This window comes from Lithobates pipiens, unplaced genomic scaffold, assembly GCF_037356315.1.
Source record: "Lithobates pipiens isolate NorthernLeopardFrog02 unplaced genomic scaffold, aLitPip1_a1.2 Scaffold_13, whole genome shotgun sequence".
Classification (NCBI taxonomy): Eukaryota; Metazoa; Chordata; class Amphibia; order Anura; family Ranidae; genus Lithobates; species Lithobates pipiens.
The window spans coordinates 387,602,870-387,614,889 of record NW_027507718.1 but is presented as its reverse complement, the minus strand read 5'-3'; the positions used below and the strand labels follow the sequence as shown (position 1 = coordinate 387,614,889).

General features: G+C 42.1%; 1 protein-coding gene across 1 annotated transcript in view; it reads left to right on the top strand.

Annotated features, from left to right (window-relative positions):
* The first annotated feature begins 408 nt into the window (after positions 1-408).
* The window catches only part of LOC143975198 (EF-hand calcium-binding domain-containing protein 6-like), a 159,004-nt gene continuing 147,392 nt past the window's right edge, over positions 409-12,020 (top strand). Inside the window, exons 1-2 of the mRNA XM_077477308.1 lie at positions 409-590; positions 2,733-3,045. Of these exons, the coding sequence (XP_077333434.1) occupies positions 2,757-3,045 (289 nt within the window). The 5' untranslated portion in view covers positions 409-590; positions 2,733-2,756. The remainder of the gene's footprint in view (positions 591-2,732; positions 3,046-12,020) is intronic.

Below are 12,020 nucleotides of genomic sequence, written 5' to 3'. Positions count from 1 at the left end.
ATTAAAATCGTACGATCTGGTATCATACGAGGCAAATTTTCGTGCAAATAATAATCAGATGAACTGGCGTGATCGGCTCTCGAAAGTAGTGTACACACGATCCAAAAATCGTACGATTCTTCCTCGGGCCACAGTTTTCGTACGATATTCGGATCGCGTGTATGGGCCAGGCTTTACAAGATGACAAGAACAATACAAATGTTTCTGATTTTTTTTTTCCCTGTATTTTAATGTAAACTCCTCCAGGAAATCATGTTATTCAGCGATGTTAGATGTGCATTTTACTTTAGGTAGCCTGTTTCTGTTGTAGTGATCAGGGGAAAGGTGTGGCTGTCACTTCAATTCATGAGCCTTCTGAAAGGACGGGGCTTGGTTACAGCACTGATTGACATCTAGGCCTCCCAGAGCTGGCCACAGCCTCCCATCACAATACACTGGCAAGAGATTTTAGAACTCTCTCTGTTGCCTCTGACAACCTGTCTCTGTATAATTAAGGAGAACAACAGAACAACAAACACCGAGAGCACTACTAAGCTAGGAAGCCTGGATCATAAGGATCTAAAGAGGAAAACGTCACATTCACACTCGCAGTGAGTTTTCTACAAAATTTGTTAACGTAACGCGTTAAAGAAATGAGGGAGAAAGTTTGGATGGGGCACAGCAGTGTAAACCTGGGACTAAGGCAGGCCCTGTCACTGAGTGGGCTGAATTTAAATGCACAGTACAAAGGGAGCTTTAATTGCATGAATAGCGGGGATGTTTTGGTGGATTAAAAGACTATTAACTTTGTGATAATTAGCTAAGGCCTTCAGAAAAAACTGCTTGTTAACTATTTACAAATTCTGAACTTTGATTATAATTTTGAAGAACATTTCTGTTAGATTTTGAAACAGTATTATATATACCGTCGGAGGGGCTATAATTTAATATGCTATAATTTTTTTCACCAAGTGCTTCAGATGTGGGAAAAAGACAAAGCGTCACCCCACATTAACAATCAGCTATTTAAATAGCCCCACTTGCGTCCTTTTTTGTTTTATGTGCAGTGCTTACGCCGCCATTCACTTAACATAGAAATTGTCATAATTTACATGAAAAAGATACTTTTTGTATGTGGTTTCTTAGTGAACATACACAAAGCACACCTGCGTTTCCAGTATTTCAACAACATATGCTTGAATAATGTCGAACAATAAACAATTGATCCATTATGTGAATGGTCACAGGTAATCTACAGAGCTCGGTAATGTTGAGTCCATTATGTGGTCTGGATTGTACGCTTATTATTGCTATATGCTTAGTTTATAAATCAACATATACCTTTTATGTTTGCCAAGAATATATTCAGGTAGAAATTCACAGGTGTGCAGCTCTGATTTCTGCCAAGCACCCCAGACCCTCAGATCAGAGTACGAAGCCAAACAGACCGGTTGAAATGTCTTAGCCCTTTTACACATGGTCAGATATTCTGACAACCAAATCCGTCGGATTTTTTCTGACGGATTTTGTCCGAAACTGTTGCATACACACAGTCGGACAAAGTTGTCAGAAAATCTGATCGTACTTAACGTGATGACGTTATTTCGTTAAGACAGGACTACGTTCAGGCTAGTAGCCAATAGCTTTGGTCTAGGAATTTGATCTGCGCATGCGTGGCACTTTGTCCGATCGGAATTCTCTACACATGCTCGGACAAAGTCCGATCAGATCATGTTGTGGGAAAATTTTATAGCCCAGCTGGAAAAGTTGGTCCGTCCGATACTCCGACGGAAACAGTCCGATGGAGCCCACACACTGTCGGATTATCCAACAACACGGTCCTATCGGACATTGTAAATCGGAATGTCCGACCGTGTGTACAAGGGCTAAGTCCATTGGACTAGGTTTGACATTGACAACAGCAAAGATATTCTCCTGCCCATTGGTGTGATGGTGCAAATTATAAGAGGACTTAGCGGTCGCTGGTGGATATTAATGCACAGCCTTGCTGCCCTCTTGGACTGGGGTTGTACTCAGAACACTGTGGAAAATAAATAAAAACGGAGGGCGCACTGGCCTAGTGCATTATCCAACATAGATTTATTGAAGATAAAATTAAATATAACTACTCACAAGTGTAGGTAGTAAACTCACTCATCGAGCCACTGCAAGTTGCTACAATCTACCAACTTTACCAAAGCCTCTAGCTTAAAGAGGACCTTACCAGGGTCTGTGCCGGTTGACGCATTTTGAAGGTTACCCTTCTTCATCAGAGCAAAATAACAACTGATTATACAACCTATATCTACACTTTCTAATTACTGATACCATGCTAGTCCAGTCACAGCCTACACTTAAACTATTACAATCCGAAAAAAGTCTCTGGCCCATTTGCAGCTCTGTGACCCGTTAGACCATTGCCGAACTCCTGAAGTAAAAGGTGCTTACCTGACTGGTAATATGACGCTCTTAAAGTGGTTGTAAACCCTTACAAACCACTTTGACCTACAGGTAAGCCTAGATTAAGGCTTACCTGTAAGTCCAAGAAATATCTCCTAAACCTATACGGTTTAGGAGATATTTGCCCGAAGACAGGCACCGCTGTCTACGGCGCATGCGCCGTACACAGCGGCGCGCAGGCGCACTGAGCACGGCATCGTCAATGATAAGGATGCCGCGCGTGCTGATCCAGAGCTCCACCAACTTATCATTTAAATATTTTCAGCGTTGATTAAGGTCCTTTTTTTTCCCAGGTCCTACCAGTTGACTGTCAGAGGATGTTTGGCCGTAATCGTTCCCCACCTGGATCCTCCGTACCCCGTCTGCCTGTTATAGAGCATCCATTGTCCCGCCTAGGAGACCCAGAAACATTGTCTCTCAGAGGGGTTTCCAGACCAGGGGATGAACAGCATGAAGAAGAGGAAGAACTATACCCTAGAAGGAACCTGCAGACAGCATCTTCCTCCTACAGTGACAGGAGCCTGACCCCACTGAAGCATCATGTGCCACAAGGTGTGCAGGTCACTCTCTCCTCTGAGCCAAACAAGACCAGACTACCTATATTTGGTAAGTTTGGAAATACATAATATAAATTCTGCAGAATCCAGAATATTACCTAAATGCTTCAGAAACTGTTGTGTTATAGGTGAGAGATCATCACCAAGTGATTTTATTTTGCCTTCCCTGATTCCCCCACCCCTTCATTAATATGTTATTTTTTTATTAAAACCTACCCATTTTTTACTACCTTATTTTAGAGCCATTAATGTCATTACTGGGTGTCAGTGCTTCTCTTTGCAATACAGACTGGTGGAAGGGGCTTGTAGGGTACATAGCTTCCTATAAACATCACAGAATTTGGCCCCAGTACTTACCTCAAAAGCCCTCAGCCCTGATACAAGTAGTGGGCTGTTATTTGGGAGGAGTTATACAAATGTTCAGCTTCTGTCAAAGGAGCATGACCAAAAAACATCTGCTGATTGGCATCCGATCAATGCTCTCAGCCAATGGGTGTGAGCGCTGACCAATGTGTTCTGGTGGGGGCAGTCTCCCCCTGTCAGAACGCAGTAGCTCAGTGGGGTGATCACCGTACTAATATCAGATAGTTAGTACAGCAAGCTCCTCTTGAACGCCTCCGTTTTTTTTTGTTCAGCCTTCTGGGTTGAACAAAAAAAACTGATAGTGTGTGCCTAGCTTAACTGCTTCCCACCTAGTCAATGTACATAAATGGGCAGGTAAGAGCTTCACCATTCTGAGTGGATGTACCCGTATGTCTCTCAGAGTGGGTGCCCTGCATGGCTCCAAGGCTGTGCAGCGGCGCAATCCTGTGATGGCTGTGATCTTTAGGCACAGCACATCACAGATCAGGACATGGATGCTGTGGGGGGGGGGGGGGGGGGGGATGGCAGAGCAGGCCTCTATGACAGCTCTGTGTAACTCGTGATTTTAGTGTTTAGTTACGCATAGATCACACAGACTGCAGCCATCCCCACACAGTACACCAGGCACCATCTGTTCCTGTCCCTGTCCAAGTGTCCCATAAACATCTGTACCAGTACACAAAAACATCTGCAATAGTGTTCCATTGCAACATCAACATCTATCAGTGTCTGCCAGTGAACGATCAACATTAGTCATAGTGTACAAGTGAACAAAAATATATTTCAATATACCAGTGTCCCACCAATGAATAAATAAAAATGTAAAGCACCGCGTTCCCCCGTGCTTGCATGCAAAGGCGAACGCACACGTTGGTCCTGTAGGCATATGTAAATGACAATCATGTGACACATGTGAGGTATCGCCGCATATGTCAGAGCGAGATCAATAATTCTTGCACCAGAGCTGCAACTCTAAACTGGTAACCAATAAAGGCTTATAAAGCATGGAATATGGAAATTTTAAAATGCTGAAGTTTGGCACCACTTCACAAGCATGCACGATTTTAAAGCATGACATGTTTGGTATCTATTTACCCGGCACAACACCATATTTAATATTTTACAAAAAAAATCGGTATTATATTATCTTTGTGTGCGTTGAAATTCATTAAAGTGTTTTTACGAGTTAGTGTGTAAAATTGTGTTTAAAAAAACGTTGCACAAATAAACATACATAAACAACAACAAAGTTTGCAAAACCCACCATTCTATTCTCTACAGCAGGGGTAGGCAACCTTTTGAGTACAGTGTGCCAAAAAATGTTTTCAAAGAAATTGAGCACGCTGATTTTTTAACAAACAAATGTCAACTTCACGCTCTCAATCACAAAAAGGATTTTTATAAAGTAAATGCTGTAAACTACTTTAGTAGTGAGAAATTAACATCCTGCACTCTCACGCCTCTGATCAGCTCAAATTCCTGCACCTTCACACCTCAGATCACTGTCCCCCCTGCAAAACTGTTTCACCACTGTAACCCCCTGCACATCTGCCCCACCACTGTAACCCCCTGCACATCTGCCCCACCACTGTCCCACCCTGCTCTTCTGTCCCACCACTGCAACCCCCTGCTCATCTGCCCCACCATTGTAACCCCCTGCACATCTGCCCCACCACTGTAACCCCCTGCACATCTGCCCCACCATTGTAACCCCCTGCACATCTGCCCCACCACTGTAACCCCCTGCACATCTGCCCCATCACTGTACCATCCTGCTCTTCTGTCCCACCACTGCATCCCCCCCGCTCATCTGCCCCACCAATGTACCCCCTTTCTCATCTGCCCCTCCACTGTTACCCCCTGCACATCTGCCCCACCACTGTAACCCCCTGCACATCTGCCCTACCACTGTACCACCCTGCTCTTCTGTCCCACCACTGCAACCCCTTTCTCATCTGCCCCACCAATGTACCCCCTTTCTCATCTGCCCCTCCACTGTAACCCCATGCACATCTGCCCCACCACTGTAACCCCCTGCACATCTGCCCCACCTCTGTACCCCCTGCTCATCTGTCCCACCACGGTAACCCCTTGTACATCTGCCCCACCACTGTAAGACCCTGCTCTTCTGCCTCACCACGGTAACCCCCTCTCATCTGCACAACCACGGTACCTCCGTGCACATCTTCTCCACTGCCGTACCTATGCCCTTCTGTCTCACCACTAAACCATCTTCTCATCTGTCCTAACACTGAACTTATCTGCTCATCTGCCCCACCAATGTAATCCCCTTTCTCATCTGCCCCACCAATGTAACCCCCTTTATTATCTGCCCCACACTGTACCTCCTGCACATCTGTCCCACCTCTGTTCCCCCTTCTCTTCTGCCCCACTACTGTAACCCCCTGCTCATGTGTTCCACCAATGTAGCTTCTTTCTCCTCTGCACCCCACATCCATTTAGCAGCAGCAGTGTACATGAGACCTAAAACATGCCTCATGTAGAGCTGCACAAACCTGATGGTGCTGGTCCATATGTAGTTCAGAGGGGTGCTCATAGTGATTCCAACAGATGGCACCAAGCAAAACGAGTACTACTTGAAGGAAGTCATCCGAACTCCAAGAAGGTTAACTCTCAAAGGTAAAAAGCTGTTTTAGGGCTTTACAGTGTCCCCTGCCTCATGGCAACCCAGTGACTGAGTTGGGTGACCCGAGGAAGGGATCCATGGCCTGTGAGATCCTGAAATTAAAGCTTTTTGACCTATGTGATATTATCTGTTCATTATTTTTGACAATGTATTTTGGAGTGCCAGTGACTTCCTTCCTGTACTAGTCTGGAGTAGTAGACATGCCTAGGCAGAGTGCAGGTGCATACAGACTGCCCTAGTTTATGCCCATGTGTGATGCTGAACCTCCATGATTGAAAGAATACACGAAAGTGGCAGGTCAGGGATAGTCGGAATTGGAAAGAAAATGCTACATGATTCTGGCCATGTAGATGCCATTTCCAGCCAGGAAATGAGGCGGGCTCTATCTGATTTCCTGCTTAAACAATTCAGTACAGGAGAGGAGCCTGTACAGCTGTGATAGACTGATAGTACCTCTATGGTGAGGTGCCAGTATGAGTTTCTTGGTGTTGTAACATTAAATATTTTAAATTGAAATAATACCTGCTGAGTATTCTAACCATCGAGGGAACTAAGAAGAAACTCTTGACATGTTGGACCGCTGTCCCAGACAGCCCATGGAGCTTACTCAAGGCCACAGACTGGTGATATGGCCATAAAGCCTGGTGTTGGAATTGGTCTCTAGGTTGTTATACAGTAATATGTTAAATCTCCCCCCTTCCTCTTTTGTAAGACCTACAGGCTACAACTATATATTAGTGTTTGAAAATATGTATTATAGTCTATTAAAGTATACAGCTAGAAGCTAAAATTTAGGTTTTAACAAAATGTAATGGACTTTTCTTTAAACTTGATGGTATAATGTTTGGTGGATGCTGGAGAATGAAATCATCTGACAGTTTTCTTCTATCTTTTTGAGATGAGACATCTTTGTCAGAGATCCCAGGTCTGCACGCCAGCTGCAACCATTACAAGTGGTCTTTAGTCTCCCTGTGGGGGTTTTAATTTTGTGGTATAAGGAAAGCAAGATTAGGTGCTGGAAAATGTAAGGATGGGTGGGAACACCCCAAACTCCGAGGTGGATAGGAAAAGAAGTCAAAAAGTTTTGAGGGCTACACCCTCTTCTTCAGAGCCACTCTGAAGAAGGTGGTGTAGCCTTCGAAAAGTGTCATCCAGTAAGGACCCTGGTGGGGTCCCCCTGTACTTTGGAGTGAATTGTACTGTGGACTACTGGGCTACAAATGAGTAGCTCGAAGAGCGTTTTTAATGTAATTATTCGTGAGTATATTTCATGACGATTGCCTTTTAATAAATGCTGTGGGATAATGCGCGAGGCTGGTGTGCCCTCTTTTTGCCATATTTTGCCTTCTAAAGAAAGTGCTTGTGTTGGTACTTTATTTTGTGATGATGTGTCTGAAATGACAATTACAATGAATACAAGTACCAATACTTTCATTTTAGTACTTTTTAGTACTAATTACCAATACCTACCACAACTGTTTTGTTTACACTTCAGCTGTCTACAATGGTACAAAGCATTGAAATTTTATTTGCAAATTAAATCATTTTTTTTTTTTTTTTTTTACGTTTTGCGATTTGTTTCAATGTGAAACGTTAAAATATATGTTAAAGGTAAACAAATATTAAGCAAACAAAAAATGATTAATAGTTTATTAAATGAACTGCTTTAGGCAGCACAGTGGTGTAATGGGAAGCACTCTAGCCTAGCAGTAAAAAGGGTCGCTGGTTCAAATCCCAACCACGACACCACCTGCCTGGAGTTTGCATGTTCTCCCTGCACCTGTGGGGGTTTCCTCTGGGTATTCTGGTTTCCTCCTACACTCCAAAGACATTTAAGGTTAATTGGCTTCATGCCCAAAAATGGCCCTAGTATATGAATGTGAGTTGAGGACCTTGGATTGTGGGCTCCTTGAGGGTAAGGTGCATTGTATGTGTGGAGCGCTGTGTAATATTGAAGGCACTATATGGGTACCTTAAATAAATAATAATATAATAGATGAGCATCCTAATGAGACACAATGTATAGGGATAGGGACAATTGTAGACACACACCCACACTCACTCAGGTTGGACTGGTGTCTTTATTCAACCTTACTAACTAACTATGTAACTAACAAAAAACAACAGGGAAATATTAATTAAATGGTGGAGAATAAGAAGTTAATTAAGGCTGATTGAAGTAAACGAAAGGTTAATAAGGGGTTAAACAGAGGATAATTTAATGAAAAATATTTTTTTTTTTACTTGACAGGTTGCTTTAAAACTGACTTCATCTGCAGATCGTAGTTCATCCTTTTGATCTGTAGATGAAGAAAAACAGTAAGATACAAAATGAAACAATGTTTCTTTTTATCTTTCAGCTGAGCGGCTGAGCATTGTTGTTCATAAACATTGCCCAGCTTTTTCCTTTTCTTTTTTATAGCTCCAATTGCCAGGACTTTATTTACACTTCAGCTCTCAACAGGGTAACCCCACTGATGAGTCATCGGTTGTTAAGGACACGCCAGCTACTTAAAAACCAATAATTACCAGGGTTTTTTTTTTTTTACATTTTAGCTGTCAGTGGGGTCGGTGGCATTGTCAGCTGAAAGAACCTAGCCTGAAAGTATCGGTTTCAGGTATCGGAGCATTTGCACGAGTACTGACACTTGTGCAAATGCTTAGTATCTGCACCAATACAGATATTGGTATTGGTGCAACCCTAGTTAATAACAGAGGGAACAAGACTGAACGTTTAGATTTGGTCAAGGTGAGATAAGGTGTTGAGAGCCCAAGAGAATTTGGGGAAAGCCATTTACCAGATCTGATGACCTTCTTTGAAGAACGTAGTTGGCTCCTCACACTCCATAAGGCCTGGAGAAAGATGTTTGCCATCTGCAACTTGTAGATGAGTAAAGAACCTTTAGCTTAGTGAGGTTCTGGGCATGACAATAGAGGGAGCATGTGAAGCCAATCAAGAATGAGAGACAGTGCCAGAATGCCAGATTCCCAGACAGTAGGTTTAGGGATTTGGAGTGAAAAAGTCATATGATTAGATTTTACTTTTATGCTGACAGTAAGCACAAATATGGGTAAAACGAGTCGATCATGAGTAGAAAAGATTGAGAGAAATGAAAAGGATTGAGTGAAAATGAAGCCACAGTTGGTATTTGGTAAGATGGGTGGAGGAGATGTGTATCTGAATCGCAAATCATATACTGTATACAAATATTAATCATATTGTAAAAATGTTTTTGGCAGCCAATAAAGTGAACTGCGTCTAATTATTTCTGACTTTGCAGTGTAGCACCCAAGCAGTCAATAGTAGTAAACGGTATGAGAATAGCCTGGAAATGACATTTCATCAGGTCAAGGGTCATGATGTCCATGTGCTGGGTTTCACTACACGCAGTATGTAAGCACTAAACGCTGTCTGTGTCACCTGTGAAAAAATATATTTTGGGAACTAATAGTGCAGGATAGACACTTTGGTAATAGCATGGCATTTTTACATGTAGTGATTAGCCACCATGATACATAATGAAAAAATATATAAAAAATTTTTTTTTCCCTCAGTTTATGCCTATACGTATTCTTCTACATATTTTTGGTAAAAAAATTGCAATAATTGTTATTAATTGGTTTGCGCAAAAATTATGGCATCTACAATATAGGGGATAGTGTGTCCTAGGGAGTGATTCTAACTGTGGGGTGAGGGGCTGTGTGTGACACGACATTGATCACTGCTCCCGATCACAGGGAGACGATCACCGTGAGACGATCACCGTGAGACGATCGCGGGTATGCCTGTGGATTCGAGTCCGCGGGACCCACAATCACACTCACGGAGCCCCCGACGGGCGCGTGCGCCTCTTAAAGGGCAACGTAATCTGCCTGTACATGCCTTTCTGCCGAAGTATATCTGCGTGAGGCGGTCGGGAAGCGGTTAAGGGGGAAAACCTTCCAGGGGGAGAAGTGGTTAAGTATCATCTACAGGTTCAGCAGTGTCTTGCCTACTTATATATTTATTTATTTATTATTTATTTAAGGTACATCTCTGGACCATAAACATTTGTATATTATAAAGCAATCTGAATTTTACAGGCATTTTTGTTAACTCTGAATTTAAGAACTGGGGTTTAGGAGCTGTTTTAAAAATGAATGTAAATCTATGGAATGCATATATTTGTTCCAGTATCTTAAAGAATGTTACTCCAACATTTCATATTCCTGATCAGTGGCGGCCTGTCCGTTAGGGGCACCGGACGCTGCCCCCTCCCTCCATGCCAACCCCATATGATAATGGATAGATTCATGCATAGCATGAATTTATCCATGGCCCCCGTGGCAACCCCCTATTCATGCATCCTGACCTTTTTGGGATGCCGGACGCATGAATTACAGCGACAGGGGATTTTTTTTGAAGCACCTGAGGCCAGCCTATGGCCAATTTTCTGGCTGTACTGGGAGAACAATCAGCCTATCCTTCAATGATCAGACTTGTGCTGGCATGGCAGCCCCTGAACAGCCATTCACTGTGAAGATCAGTGTACTACTGTTTCTCCACCCTCATTTTGTTTTATATATATATATATATTCAGTATGCACAAATGTTTCGCCTTTCATTTCTATTGTAAACTAAATGGGTTGGTTTACAAGGTAGGAGTTCATATATACTTTACTTTTCTTACACTACCAATTGCAAATATGGACAGAGTTGACTATTGTACAGGGCAGAAGTGTGTCGCTGATGCTATGTCATAAGGGTTACACAAAATAGAATGATGGTTGGTCTGTTCAGGCCCAGCCATCATATTTTAATAGCCAGGTGGTAGTTTAAAGCTGAAGTTTATGTATGCCAATTTTTACATAGTTACATTGCTCTAGCTTGGACCACCACGCCACAACCAGGTGCATTGCATTCAGCATCAGTACTGGCCATGAAATATGAGGAAGGGGCTACACTTTACCCTTACAGTTTTGGGTGGGGGTTGGGAAGTGCTAAAGTGCTAAAAACCTGGTTCGCAAGTCTAAACAAGCCGTAAGGGTTGAGTTTCTGCAATTAATTACCCCTCTGACACAGCTACTCTTCCTTAGCTACTATGTTTATAAGTTTCTGCTTGAGTTATTGAATTCTATAAACAACAGGCTTTTTTAGCGGAATACAAAGCAAGTGAATGTGAAATGGAGTCCATAATTGTACTTGCTGGCTTACAGGAAGAATAACATATATTTTTTTGATTACTCTTTTAGTCCTTAGATATATACTGTATCTATATAATTAAAAAGTCCTAAAAACACGGGTATGTTCCCTGGTAGTATGTAACAGTCAGCTACTGTTTCTGTCATGACAGCTTTCCTTGAAGTCTAGCAATGTTGATTGTCCATGACTCCCTCTAGTGGATGAATAGATAATTTCTGCATAATGCTAATATCAATATACCGAGGAGCATGCTCTATGAAACAAGGTATAGTAAAAGAAAAAAAGTTAGTTTTCTTGTTGACTGATTTATTCAGTTTGGATTGTAGAAAAATGAGCAAGGCTACCAAGGCAACCAGCTTATAAAAACAACCATTCACTTTGTGTTTTGGGGACATAAGTCAAGCATGGTAATGCAAAACGTGGGCAACCTGAAGTAGAAGAAGCGTAGATGTGACCTGAGTAATTTAAATCCATTAATGTAGGAATATTTTAACCCATCTTAACTGTCATGGTAAATAAGTGCAGGCACTGTGTAATCTCTTTAATCAGAACAAATAAACAAATGCAAAATCATATATCTCAATACCTCCTTTTTGTCAGTACTGTACAGGTAGAGGTGGGTTATATAGGAATGACATAGTAATTAACAATAATCAAAATAGTGATTAACAGGAAAAAAAATCTGTACAACTCTTTATCATATGTGAAGATTCTGAGCTGCACATAAGCAACAAACAGAGCGAGAGTTCAATTTGTCTTGGGAAAAAACAAATAAAAAATAAAGAATTACTTGTAACTAGAGATTAGTTTGACATCTTTTTTTTTTTTTACT